The 12,754-nt window shown below is 40.9% G+C and overlaps 1 protein-coding gene across 2 annotated transcripts in view; it reads right to left on the reverse strand.

The window, feature by feature from the left end:
- Positions 1–12,754, reverse strand: part of sgpl1 (sphingosine-1-phosphate lyase 1) — a 71,919-nt gene that overhangs the window by 32,434 nt on the left and 26,731 nt on the right. For both annotated transcript variants that reach the window (XM_043679167.1, XM_043679168.1), the window contains exon 6: positions 10,472–10,600. In XM_043679167.1, coding sequence (XP_043535102.1) covers positions 10,472–10,600 — 129 coding nt within the window. The remainder of the gene's footprint in view (positions 1–10,471; positions 10,601–12,754) is intronic.

A 12,754-nucleotide genomic window follows, 5' to 3' on the forward strand; every position in this document is an offset into this window, starting at 1 on the left:
ACAGACAACAGTGAACTAATTGGGTTTTGACAATAATCACTGTGACGACTAGATTTTATTTCCAGTTCATTTAAGAAAATAAATAAATGTAAATTCAGGCTATTACATTATTAAATTATAGTTTTTCCTGCAGACTGACCTAGCCACCCAGAGATCACGTATATGAAACCACAGGAAAGAGAAACTGAGCTCAATAAATGTGGTCACTTGTGACACAATTGGAAAAATGTGACCACTGACAACTTATTGAAAAATCCCAATGGGTCTACCGAACTCCTTCCAAACATTGGAACCAGTGACTCTCATTTGGTCGGGCCTACAAGAACACAAATGTGCATTTATATAGCACCTTAACAGAGTAAAATATCCCAAGGTGCTTCACAGGAGCAATCACCAAACAAAATTTCACACCAAGCCACAGAGATTTTAGGAAGGGGAATCAAAAGTTTGGTCACAAAGATAGGCTTCAAGGAAGAGTGCGACAGAGAGGTGGAAAGTTTCAGGAAGGTATTCCAGAGTGTAGCACGTAGGGAGCTGAAAGGCATACTCAAGTGGTGGAGCTATGAAAATTGGAGATGTAAAAGAGGTCAGATTGCAGAAGCAAAATGATACCTAACATTTCATGAAGTGATTCATCATTCAATTTTATAGTAAGCAGAGTGCTTTAGAAGGTATTTCACTATCACCTTGACCTATTGAGGAATTACAATAAACGCACACATTCTGAGAGCAAATTGTGATCTGCATTGCCAAAAAAAGGACATAAGATGCAGATTCAGCAGTAACTTTCAAAGGGGAAACTATATGCTTAACAATGGAAAGAAAACAATCTGCAGGGAAATGGGAAAAAGTGGCAGTAAAAGGATAGCTCTTCAAAGAAAGAAAAACAGTAGAATGGGATAAATGCTGCATGTTGAAAATTTCTACAAAAGCACAGCGATCTGCTGTTCAGTTCTTGTACTTATCTTTTTAATCATTTGAGGGATATAACATTGCTGCCAAGGAAACCTGACATCTTAGAAAGCCTGAATCTGTTAGTTTGTTAGTCAGTTGAATGACGCAGCACCAATACAGGCATTATTATTTCAATAATCTTTCAGCCTTCACCAGTCACCTGGTCCCCATTTAGTTGAACTAAGACATAAAGGCAACAGCGAACACTTCTAAGCATCAATTTCAAATGTAACAGCTGCACATTGCCCAATTCGACATTCACTACACAATAACCCAGAGCTTAGTCACGGTGGTAAAATAAGCACAGCCCTTCCCATTCAAGAAGCAATAATAGGCTTTGTGTCAACTCTTAAGAGTAAGACAATATACTCAATTATTATGCACCACTGTAAGGGAATATGGAACCAAACTTGAATATAGACTGAAAACAGCAATTCCTGGCAGAAATACAGCTGATCTTACAGCATTTGCGCAAAGAAAACAGAGTTAAGGTTTTGAGTCCAGTGACCCTTCTTAGATGTGTACAGTAAGGAAACGGACTCTTTGGTCCAACTTGTCTGCACTGACCAAACATCCCAATCTGACCTAGACCCATTTAGAGTCATAGAGATGCACAGCACAAACAGATCCTTCGGACCAACTCGTCCATGCCAACCAGATATCTGAACCTAATCTAGTCCCATTTGCCAGCACTTGGCCCATATCCCTCCAAACCCTTCCTATTCATGTGCCCATCCAAATGCCTTTTAAATGTTGCAATTGCACGAGCCTCCACCACTCCCTCTGGCAGATCATTCCACACATGTACCACCCTCTGTATAAAACGTTGTCCCTTGGGTCTTTTTTATATCTTTTCCATCGCACGCTAAACCTATGCCTCTAGTTCTGGACTCCCCGACCCCAGGGAAAATACTTTGTCTATTTATCCTATCCATGCCCCTCATGATTTTATAAACCTCTATAAGGTCACCGCTCAGCCTCCCAAGCTCCAGGGAAAACAGCCCCAACCTATTCAGCCTCTCCCTGTAGCTGAAATCCTCCAACCCTGGCAACATCCTTGAAAATCTTTTCTGAACCCTTTCAAGTTTGCCAGTATTTGGCCCATATCCTCTAAACCCTTCCGATTCATGTAGTATTTAAAAGGCATCTAGATTGGTGTAATTGTATCCATATCCACCACTTCCACGATAGCTCATTCCATACACAAACCATCCTCTGCATGAAAACGTAACCCCTCAGATCCTTTTTAAATCTTTCCACTTTCACCTTAAACCTATGCCCTATAATTTGGACTGTCATAAAATTCACTAAAGAGGAGGAAAACGACAACAAACTGCCATTCCTAGATGTCACAGTAGAGCAAACGGTCAATGGGTAACTTCAAAGCAACACCTACAGGAAACCAACACACACGACCAAATATTGAACTACAGAAGCAATCATCCCAACATCCACAAATGAAGCTGCACTAGAACATTATTTCAACGAGCCACCACACACTGCAGCACAGAGGAACTATGCAGAGCAGAGGAAAATCACCTATACAGTGTATTCAAAAAGATCTGATACCCAATGAACACAGTTCACCAAATTCTCAGCAACAAACCCTGCCAAGCAGACGGAACACACCCAGAAACCCGAGCCACTCTCCCCTACATCAAAGACATCGCGGAAATGACTGCCAGACTACTCCAACCCCTTGGCATCATGGTAGCCCACAAACCCACCAACACACTAAAACAGCAGCTAATGAACTTGAAAGACCCTATACAGACAACATGAAAAACTAATGTCATTTACAAAATACCTTGCAAGAACTGTAACAAACACTACATTGGACAAACAGGAAGAAAACTAGCCACCAGGATACATGAACATCAACTAGCCACAAAAAGACATGACTCACTGTCACTAGTATCCTTACATACAGATGAGGATGGACACCACTTCAACTGGGACAACACATCCATCCTAGGACAAGCCAAACAGAGACACACACGATAATTCCTAGAAGCATGGCATTCCAACCGGAAGTCTATCAACAATCACATTGACTTGGATCCCATTTACTACCCCCTGAGAAAAAGAACAGGAAATGACATCACCAACCCAAGGAAACCTAAACACAAATTGAAAGCGGGCCATGCCACCAGTGCTTCAACCAGAGCTCATTAATGATGTTACCTAGTATGGTGATGAAATGTCTGAAAACGAACCTTCCAGCTTAGCGAGCAAATCTACACCCAGAATTGATGCTATATATTTATTTAGCATCTCACCCATCTCATGATTTCTTAGAAGGGTTGAAACGTTAACTCTGTTTTCTCTCCACAATGCTGCCAGACCTGCTATGTTTCTCCACAATTTCTGTTTTTGTTTCAGATCTCTGGCATCTTTGATTTATTTTACTTGAATACAGATTGCAATCCAAAGTATATGCCCAATATTTCATCCACTGAAAGACCAGTATATACACAGACATCATGATGAAAGCAGGAATGTTCCAAGTAGCTTCACTATCACCCTTTCGCCTATTATTCTACTGACAGCATAGTCAATAAAAGAAAATAACTGTATGAGCTATTCATGTACATATGCACTGAACATAGACACAGACCTTGGCAACATAGGAATGCTGAATATTTGCTCCCAAGGTTTTCTGGAGTACACCAGTATATGCCTACCTTCATTTATAGACTTATACCCCACCCCTAGCTGCTGCCCAAGTTAAACTGGCAAAAATCCCTGGAGAGAGTTTGGCACAGTCCTGAACAGTTATGTAACCTCCACAAGGTAGAAGGCTACTTCTTCCCAAGCCAGACTCAGGTATTTTAAAAATTCCTAATTAAAGTAACAGAAGTGGAACTAAATTTTCTCCGAAGAAAAATATAGTCACAATGATCATTTAAAATACAGAGGCAATTTGGTATTAAATTGACATGGAATGAAAAACAACAGCAGTAATTTCTGCAGGACAGCATGTACACACATTGCTCCTGTGTTAATTCCCTGACTTAGTTATCCCACTAGACCCATTCCCCAGCAATTAGCCCAACAATTTTAAAAAATCTTTCGGTCATTTATCTTTTACTTTTGAACAGCCACAATGGATTCCGCCTCCACTGCTATTTCAGTACCTTGATCAGAAGCCTATTTAATCATCCCCACTAAGAAATTTCTTTTGACCTGCTCCTTCAATTTTGCACTGTCCTCCCTCAATGACTAATTGAGAGGATGAATGAATGACAGATGCACAGAATATTTACTATTAGCTTGTCAAAGTGATTTAAATCCACCTGATAACAAGAAGTGGAATGGGATGCACATTTACAGAATCATAGGTGGTGGCTATTCTGCCCATTGTACCTAAAATGACTCTTTGAAAAATATCTATCCAATCAGTCCAACTTCACCCCTCCTGCTTTGTGTCTGGAACTCTGCAAATGGTTCCCTTTCCAGTTTCGATCGTGTCAGACTTCCTGGAGCTACACGATGAGCTGTGACTTCTTTTCCAGTACTGGCTTTCAGTCCAAATTCGGGAAACCTTGTCTAATCCCTCAAGACACACAGTCTAGACTGAAGCATAAACAGAGATGGATGCCATGAAACCCATTAGAAATGATTCTTGGGAGAAAGCAGAACACTGAGTGGATGCTGCTTGCCAGCACTATATTAGAGAATTCATTTATTTGCTTGGTGTATTTATGTGTCAGTCATGAGGTGTCACTTCAAGCCAAGTATCCTGTAAGTCTGACATTTTGCCAGGAAATTGCTGCTGAAGATGTCTGTCTTCTGTGAAAGGTCAATTAACCGATAATGAAGGTGAATAGAACAGCACAAATTGGAGGGTTTTTTTTATATTTATACATATAATCACACCAGGGATTGATGGCAGAGACAATAATTGTCACAGTAAACTCCCCCACACCTACCAAACATGCATGCACCTCCTCTCCCATTACTGATTGAATATCCTTCTCTCTTTGGTGGTCTGAGTGAATATTGCAGCATGTGCAAGAACTAGAAAAAGAATCAATGCCAAAAAGTCTCTCACTGCAAGCTCAGGTAGGTAGAGATGAGAGAGTTCACACCAAGCTCATCTAGGCAAGGACTTCACAGCATCAAACTCAAGGATTCCACTGTCTTTGCCAACAGTCCCCTAACTAAATTCCAAGTATTAATCGCTTTAGATAAAGTAATGATTCCAGGTATTTTGTGGCACAGTGGTCATGTCCTTACCTCTGGACAAGGAGGCCTATTCCGTTCATCTGCCTTTTTTTTGTTCCTCATTACTATTTCTCCAGCCTCATTTTCCAACAATCTAAAATCCACTGGTCTCTTTTTTTACTTTTTCTGTATCTAAAAGAAAATCTTGCCATCTTCTTTTATATTACTAGCTCATCTTTTATGAGCTTTAAATACTGCCTAAAATAAACTGAACAGCAGACAGTAAGCTCTGTCCTCTACTTTGTCCCCCAGTGTCTATCATGCTTTTTATTTCCAATTACAAATGACCTTTGCTCTGCATTAATCCTGTTAACTCTGTGTCTGTCTCCACAGACGCTGCCAAACTTGATGAGTCTCTCCAGCACTTCCTTTTTCTTTTAAATTTCAGATCTCCAACATTTGCAATATTTTGTTTTTGTTTCAATAGTGTTCCAAAGTGGGAGTATTTTCGACACCTCTCAAAGAGCATGGACGAGGTTGAAGCGACTGCATTCTGACAGTGGAATCGGCAAATCTCCGGTATATTCTCCTAGTGAAAGGAACTGTGTACTTGACTATAAGTGATGCAACTTCTCAGCAATGATGGCCTCAGACTTGTACTCTGCTTTTATCATTATTGGTCGTTACTCTGCAATGACTGGACTTGCATAACATTACATCTACCTTTACTCCAAGATAGACATCTCTCAGTATAACAAGATAAACAGTTTAAATCAACCAGATGTGTTTAAACTTCCTGAGCTGAAATGCAAAGGACAGCTATTATAAAATCAATGCTTTCAACATAAACAGATTCTCCGAGCCAGTCATGGCACTACTGGTTCCACAGTGACTTAATGTACCAAAGCAGCTTGAAACAACCTTCTGTCAGGCCTCTGACAACAGCTGTTTACAGCAAAGCTTCACTATTTAATACATACATGGCACTGGAATCTCAGTCAGCACCAGGATGACTGAGATCATCTATCATCAAAGCATCATGGATAGGATAAATCGACAAGGTCTTTTCCCTGGGGTGGGGGAAGTCCAGTACTAGACAACATAGGTTTAGGGTGAAAGGGGATAGACATAAAAGCAACTTAAGGGGCAATTTTTCACATAGAGGGTGGTGCATGTATGGAATGAGCTGCCAGCAGAAGTGGAGGCTGGTGGAATTACATCATTTAAGAGGCTTCTGGATTGATTTTGAAAAGGAAGGATTTACAGGGATATGGGCCAAGTGCTGGCAAATAGGACTAGATTAGGCTAGGATATCTGGTCAGCATGGATGAGTTGGACTGGCGGGTCTGTTTCTGTGTTGTACATCTCTATGGCTCTATCTGTACACTGAAATAATATGTGACATTACAATAGAGGTGAAAACAAGCAAAACTAATGGGAAGCTGCCATGGGATGGAAACTAATTAAGCAATGTTTTCAAGGAGCAGGCACAGTGGCTGACTGGCCTGTCTTTGGTGTTCTACATTTCTATTCCACATCCCTGGCAAGTAAATACCTCAACCATTCTTCAGTTTTATGCATTGTATTCCCTTTGCATTACATGTTTTTTGTGTATCAAGACATTGGGCTGTTCTTATTAAAGACAGTTTTAATGAAGTCAGCTGCCTTTCTGCATTCGATTGCAGTAATTGAGACTCCAAGACTCAGCTATGGAATTTTGGAATTGTAATGGTTCAAAGGAAACACTTCTCTGCCGGTCTCTTCCTCCAATCCACTGAGATCTCTGCACGTCTCCAATTCTGGCCTCATACACATGTCAACATCATTTGTCCTACCAATGGCGGGCATGCCTGGCAGCTACAAAGGTGTGAAGCTCTGGAATTTCCTCACTAAACTGCTTTCCCCCTCCTTTCCGACATTCCCTAAAATCTCACCTCCTCTTTCATTGAAACACAGAAAATCGGGGAGGGGTAGGCCATTTGGCACTTTGAGCATGACTGATCTTTCAATTCAATAGCCCAGTCCCACCTTTCTCCATATCTTTTGATCCCCTTAGCCCCAAATGTTGTGCAGAGCTCCTTGAACCAAGTCAGTTTTCCCAATGCATCTCAACTTGTATCTGATTAGAATTTTGTGAGGCACAACAGCGTAAAAACACAATATAAATAGAAGTTTTTTTGAAGATAAAGCCTTTAATTAATAACGCTATTTACAAATCAGATAGAATGTGGCTTTTTCTTTACTCTCTCAAAAAGTGGCTTCCCTGGCTAGGCTAGCATTTACTACTCATCTCTAGTTTCCTTTTAGAAGGTAGTAGTGAGCTGCCTTTTTGAGCAACTGTATTCCAACTGGCATAGGAGAACCCAAAATGCCAAATTTTTGGAGTGGGCAGGTGGAATTCCACATCCTTAAACCAGCATCACTGAAGAAACAGGTGAAAGAACAGATATAGTTCCAAGGAAAGATTGTGTGCAACTTGGTAAGGAATCTCAGGTAATGGTAATGCAATACATTGCTACCCTTGACATTCTTGGACTGGAGGCCTACCTGTGCGCTGCAAGGATCGGTGCTGGATCCATTGCTTTTGTCATTTATATAAATTATCTGGATATAAATATAGGAGGAATAGTTAGTAAGTTTGCAGATGACACCAAAATTGGTGTAGTGGACAGTGAAGAAGGTTACCTCCGACTATAACAGGATCTTGATCAGTATGACCGACGGGTTGAGGAGACACACACGGAGATACATGTGGTAGATTTTGCAAAGGCAAATCAGAGCAGGACTTATACACTTAACGGTACGGTCCTGGGGAATGCTGAACAAAGAGACCTCGGAATGCAGCTTCATAGTTCTTTCAAAGTGGAGTCGCAGGTAGACAGGATAGTGAAGGCGATGTTTGGTACGGTTACCTTTATTGGTAGTGCAATGAGTACAGGAGTTGAGAAGTCACTTTTGGATTACTGCGTTCAATTCTGGTCTCCATACTATAGGAAAGATATTGTGAAACTTGGAAGGGTTCAGAAGATTTACAAGGGTGTTGCAGGGTTGGAGGATTTGAGCTATGGGGAGAGGCTGAATAGGTTGGGGCTATCTTCCCTGACCACCGGACGATGACGGATATCCTTATAGAGGTTTATTAAATCATGAGAGGCATGGATAAGGTGAATAGTCAAGGTCTTTTTCCCAGTTGGGGGGAAAAGAGTCCAAAACTCAAGGACATACATTTAAGGTGAGAGGGGAAAGATTCAAAAGGGACTAAGGGGCAACTTTGTGATACAGAGGGGGGTGCATGAATGGAATGAACTGCCAGAGGAAGTGGTGGAAGCTGGTACAATTACAACATTTAAAAGGCATCTGGATGGGTACATGAATAGAAAGAGTTTAGAAGAATATGCATCAAATTGCTGGCAAATGGGACAATATTAACTTAGGATATCTGGTCAGCATGGACAAGTTGGACCGAATGGTATATTTCCATGCTGTGCATCTTTATGACTCTTATGATTCTACATGGCGGAGCCCATGGATTGAGAAAGTGCAATCAAAGAAGCCATGTCATGCTGCTGAATGCACCTTTTCTAAGACACATATTGCTGCCACTGTACATTGGTGGAGGGATGCCAAAGTGGTGAACGTTCTGCTTTATCCTGGATGATGTCAAGCTTCTTGAGGGCTGTTGAAGCTGCACTCATTCAGGCAAGTGGACAATCTTCATTCCTGGCTTGTACCTTGTAGTGTACAGCTTTGGTGAGGCAGGAAGTGAGTAACTTGCTGCAGAACTCCCAGTCACTGGCCTGCTCCTGAAGTCACACGTAGCCGCATGCTGCCATTGTTTACATATAGTTTCTGGTCAATAGTAACCCTCACAATGTTCTAAAGATGGGAAATTCAGTGACGTTAATGTTAGTGAATGTCAAGGAGACCTGGCAGAGTCACAATTGTTGAAGATGGTCATTGCCAAGCACATGTATAACATAAATGTTAACATTAGTAACCCAAAGCTATTTAAGGACAAGCATTGCTTCAGTATCAAAGGAGTCATAAGTGGTACTGAACAGTGTGCAATCATCAGTGAGCGCACCCTTTCTGACCCTAAGATGGAGGGAAGGCCATTGATGAAGCAGCTAAGATGGTTGAGCCTAGGACACCAGCCTGGGGAACTCTTACAGGCATGTCCCACAACTGAGATGACTGGTCTCCAACTCAAGACCAACTACCTTCCTTTCTACTCAGAATGCCTCCAACCAGCTCTCTTCCACCTCAATTCTCATTGATTTCAATTTTTGCTCTTGGTGGTACTAGGTCAAGTACTGCCTTGATGTTAAGTACAGGAACTTTAACCTCACATCTGGGTTTCATATTTAGAACAAGTACAACATATGTTCTGGAACAGAGTGGCCTAGTGAACCTGGCTGAACAATGGTGAACAGGTTACTCCTGTGTAACAGTGTCATGGTGTCAACAACACCTTCCTTCACTTTGCTGAACACTGAGAGAAAACAGATGGGAGGTTAAGTCAGCAGACTGGATTTGTCCTGCTTTCTACAAATAGGACATACTTGGACAATTTTCCACATTATCAGGTAGATGCCAATGTTGCAGCTGCACAGGAACAGATTGGAGAACAAATCTTTTTGTAATAAAGCCAGGATATCAACAGCTTGGCAAACAGAATACAAAGAAGTGCATCCTTTGGACTATCTTATCATTTATGAAATATCTGGTTCCTGAAAGACAGAGATTATCAAACAAATAATGCTGATACAACATACAGTTGTTACATGGCCTATTACCTTCGATCAGTGACTAATGTCCTATTTAACAAACAAAGAGAATGTAGGACATATTCACCAGGTCCAGAATAACTCTTCTTCAGAACTGTTTCTCTCTTCACAGATGCTGCAATACCTGATGAATTTCTTCAGCATTTTGTGTTTGTTTCAGGTTTCCAGCATCCGCATTATTATGCTTGCATTCCTGGCTAATAACAGTGACTGAGACCAAATGTATACGTGGGACATCTTATAAACCTCAGCTTAAAAATAATACTAATTAAGAGACCTATTCTACCTCAAGATTGCCAACAGAATCTTATAATTACTGAACAATAACTGAATCGTTGCGATTATCATTCAGTATGTGTTTTTTTTGCAAAGCTCTGATTTCCAACTTCCGAAATTTAGCAGAATTCCAGTTCAGGATACAGGATTCAAGATACATTGTGTGATGTCAAAGAGCTGGCTATGACAAATGGCATTTTGAATGGCAGAGCAGTTCCAAGGGGCTGAATGGCCTTCTGCATTCCCAAGTAAAGGCAAGCATTTTCACTACTGTAGGATCTACCTACCGTGCCGCAGGATTCTGGCCCCCCTCGGAAGAGAGTACAAGCCATTCGAACAACCTCCGCTTCCATCTTCCTCACACCAGGGAAGATGTCCGGATGTAGTGGGTTACTCCAAGCAAAGTCTCCATAAACCTTAAAACAAAATGTAACTGCGTTAGCAGATCTCATAATTCCTAATTAAGTTACCAAAATATTTACAGCAGAGAAACAGCCTGTTTGACCCAATACGCCCATGCTGTATATTTCAGACTTGCCTTCACCTACCCTATTCAACTCAATGCATCGCCATATTCCTTTCTCCCTTAATTCCTTCCCCTTTGAATCCATAAAATACTTGAGAACACAAGGGAGAACATCCTTCTTTTCCCAATCGTGTCATGGGAGCTTTTGCAATCCCCTGTGAGCACAAACTCAGAAGCAAAGATTATCTGATCATTTATCTCATTGCTTTCTGAAGAAGATTCCTACATACAAGTTGGTTACCACATTTCTCTATACTGATGAGCAGTAACTATCCATCCAAAATATTTCATCAGCTCTGAAACACTTCAGGATATCCTTCCCAACTCAAGGTTCTGTTGTTTGACTGTCGCAGTATGGCTGCACTCCTTGACAACGTCATTATCACTCCTGCGCTAGTCTTCCATCTCCTCTTCCTATCTCTGATCTTTGTGTTGTCTCAGAGTTTAAAATCAATAGCAAGAGATTTGACTGAGGTCAAGAATCCATCAAATTTTTACTTGCTTTTTTAATATAATTGAGGCTATTAGGTTAATTCATAGACAATTAGAGTCAATCACATTTTCATTGTTTGGAGCCACATTTAGGCCAAGAAATCCATTGTAGCAAAAATGTAGAATCTATTATTAAGGAAGTTATAGCAGGGTTATAGCAAATTATTACTGCAATTAGGCAGATTCAACATAGTTCAACAAAAGGGAAATCATGCTTGACTAATTGATTAAGAGTTCTTTGAGGAAGGAATAAGTAATACAGTTAAAAGCAAACTTCTACATGTGGTATACTTGGATTTCCAAAGGCATTTAACAAGGTTCCACATCAAAGGTTATCAAACAAACTAAGGGCTCTTTGTGTCTACTGTAACATATGAACATGGATACAGATCTGGTTGGTCAACAGAGAATCCCAGCAGTGCGGCAAGAGGCCATGTGGCCCATTAAATCTGCATCGATCTTCTGAACAGCATCCCATCCAGACTCCGACCCACACCCTTCCACCCCCCCCCCCCCCCCCACCTTTCCCCATAACTCCACATTGCCCATGGCTAATCCACCTAACCTGCACATTCCTAAACACTAGGGGCAATTTAACATGGCCAAATACCTAATCTGCTCATCTTTGGAGAGTGGAAGGAAACTAGAGCACTTGGAAAACAGGAAGGATGGAGAGAATGTGTAAATTCCACAGACAGTCACCATTGGCTGGAACTGAACCCACGTCCCTGATACAGTGAGGCAGTAGTGCTAACTACAGAGTCACCATGCCACCCCAAGGAAGCAAACAGGAAGCAAGATGGATCATTCTTAGGCTGGCTAGCTGTAACTACAAGGATCAATTCTGGAGCATTAACTATTTACAATCTATTATAATGAAAGGGACTAAATGCAAGGTTGTTAACTTTGATGATAACACAAAATAAGTAGGAGAGTAACTGTGAGGAGGACAAAGAATTTGCAAAGTGATTTTGATAGGTTAGGTCAGGGACAAAAAAAAACTGGCATATGGTTAAAATGTGGGAATTACAAACTTGCCCACTTAGCAAGAACAGTAGAAAGACAATATGCAATATAATTGGAGAGAAAGATTGTAGGGCTCTGCAGTACAGAGCAATCTGAGTGCACGGAAACATGCATGCAAAATTTAGATGATTCAAGTACAGCAAATGACTAGGAAGGCAAATTAAACATCATCATTTATTGCAATGGGAATGGAATACAAATTATGCCAGAATTGTACAGGGCATTTGCAACACCATGTTTAGAATACTGCGTACCATTCTGGTCTCTTTATTTAACAAAGGAAACAATTACATTAGAGGGTCAAGTTAGAGACGTTTACTTGACTGATATCAGTGATGAAGGAGTTATCTTTTGAGAAAAGGTTGAACAGATTGGGGTTTAGAAGAACATGAGGTGGTGTTACTGAAACGTACAAGCCCCTGAGGGTGAATGCTGACAGGATGTTTCTCCTTATGGGGGAAGACGAGAATTAAGGGCACACTTTAAAAGTAAGGGTCTACCATTTAAGATGTAGATGATAAGAAAT

The sequence above is a fragment of the Chiloscyllium plagiosum genome, chromosome 38 (genome assembly GCF_004010195.1).
Source record: "Chiloscyllium plagiosum isolate BGI_BamShark_2017 chromosome 38, ASM401019v2, whole genome shotgun sequence".
Classification (NCBI taxonomy): domain Eukaryota; kingdom Metazoa; phylum Chordata; class Chondrichthyes; order Orectolobiformes; family Hemiscylliidae; genus Chiloscyllium; species Chiloscyllium plagiosum.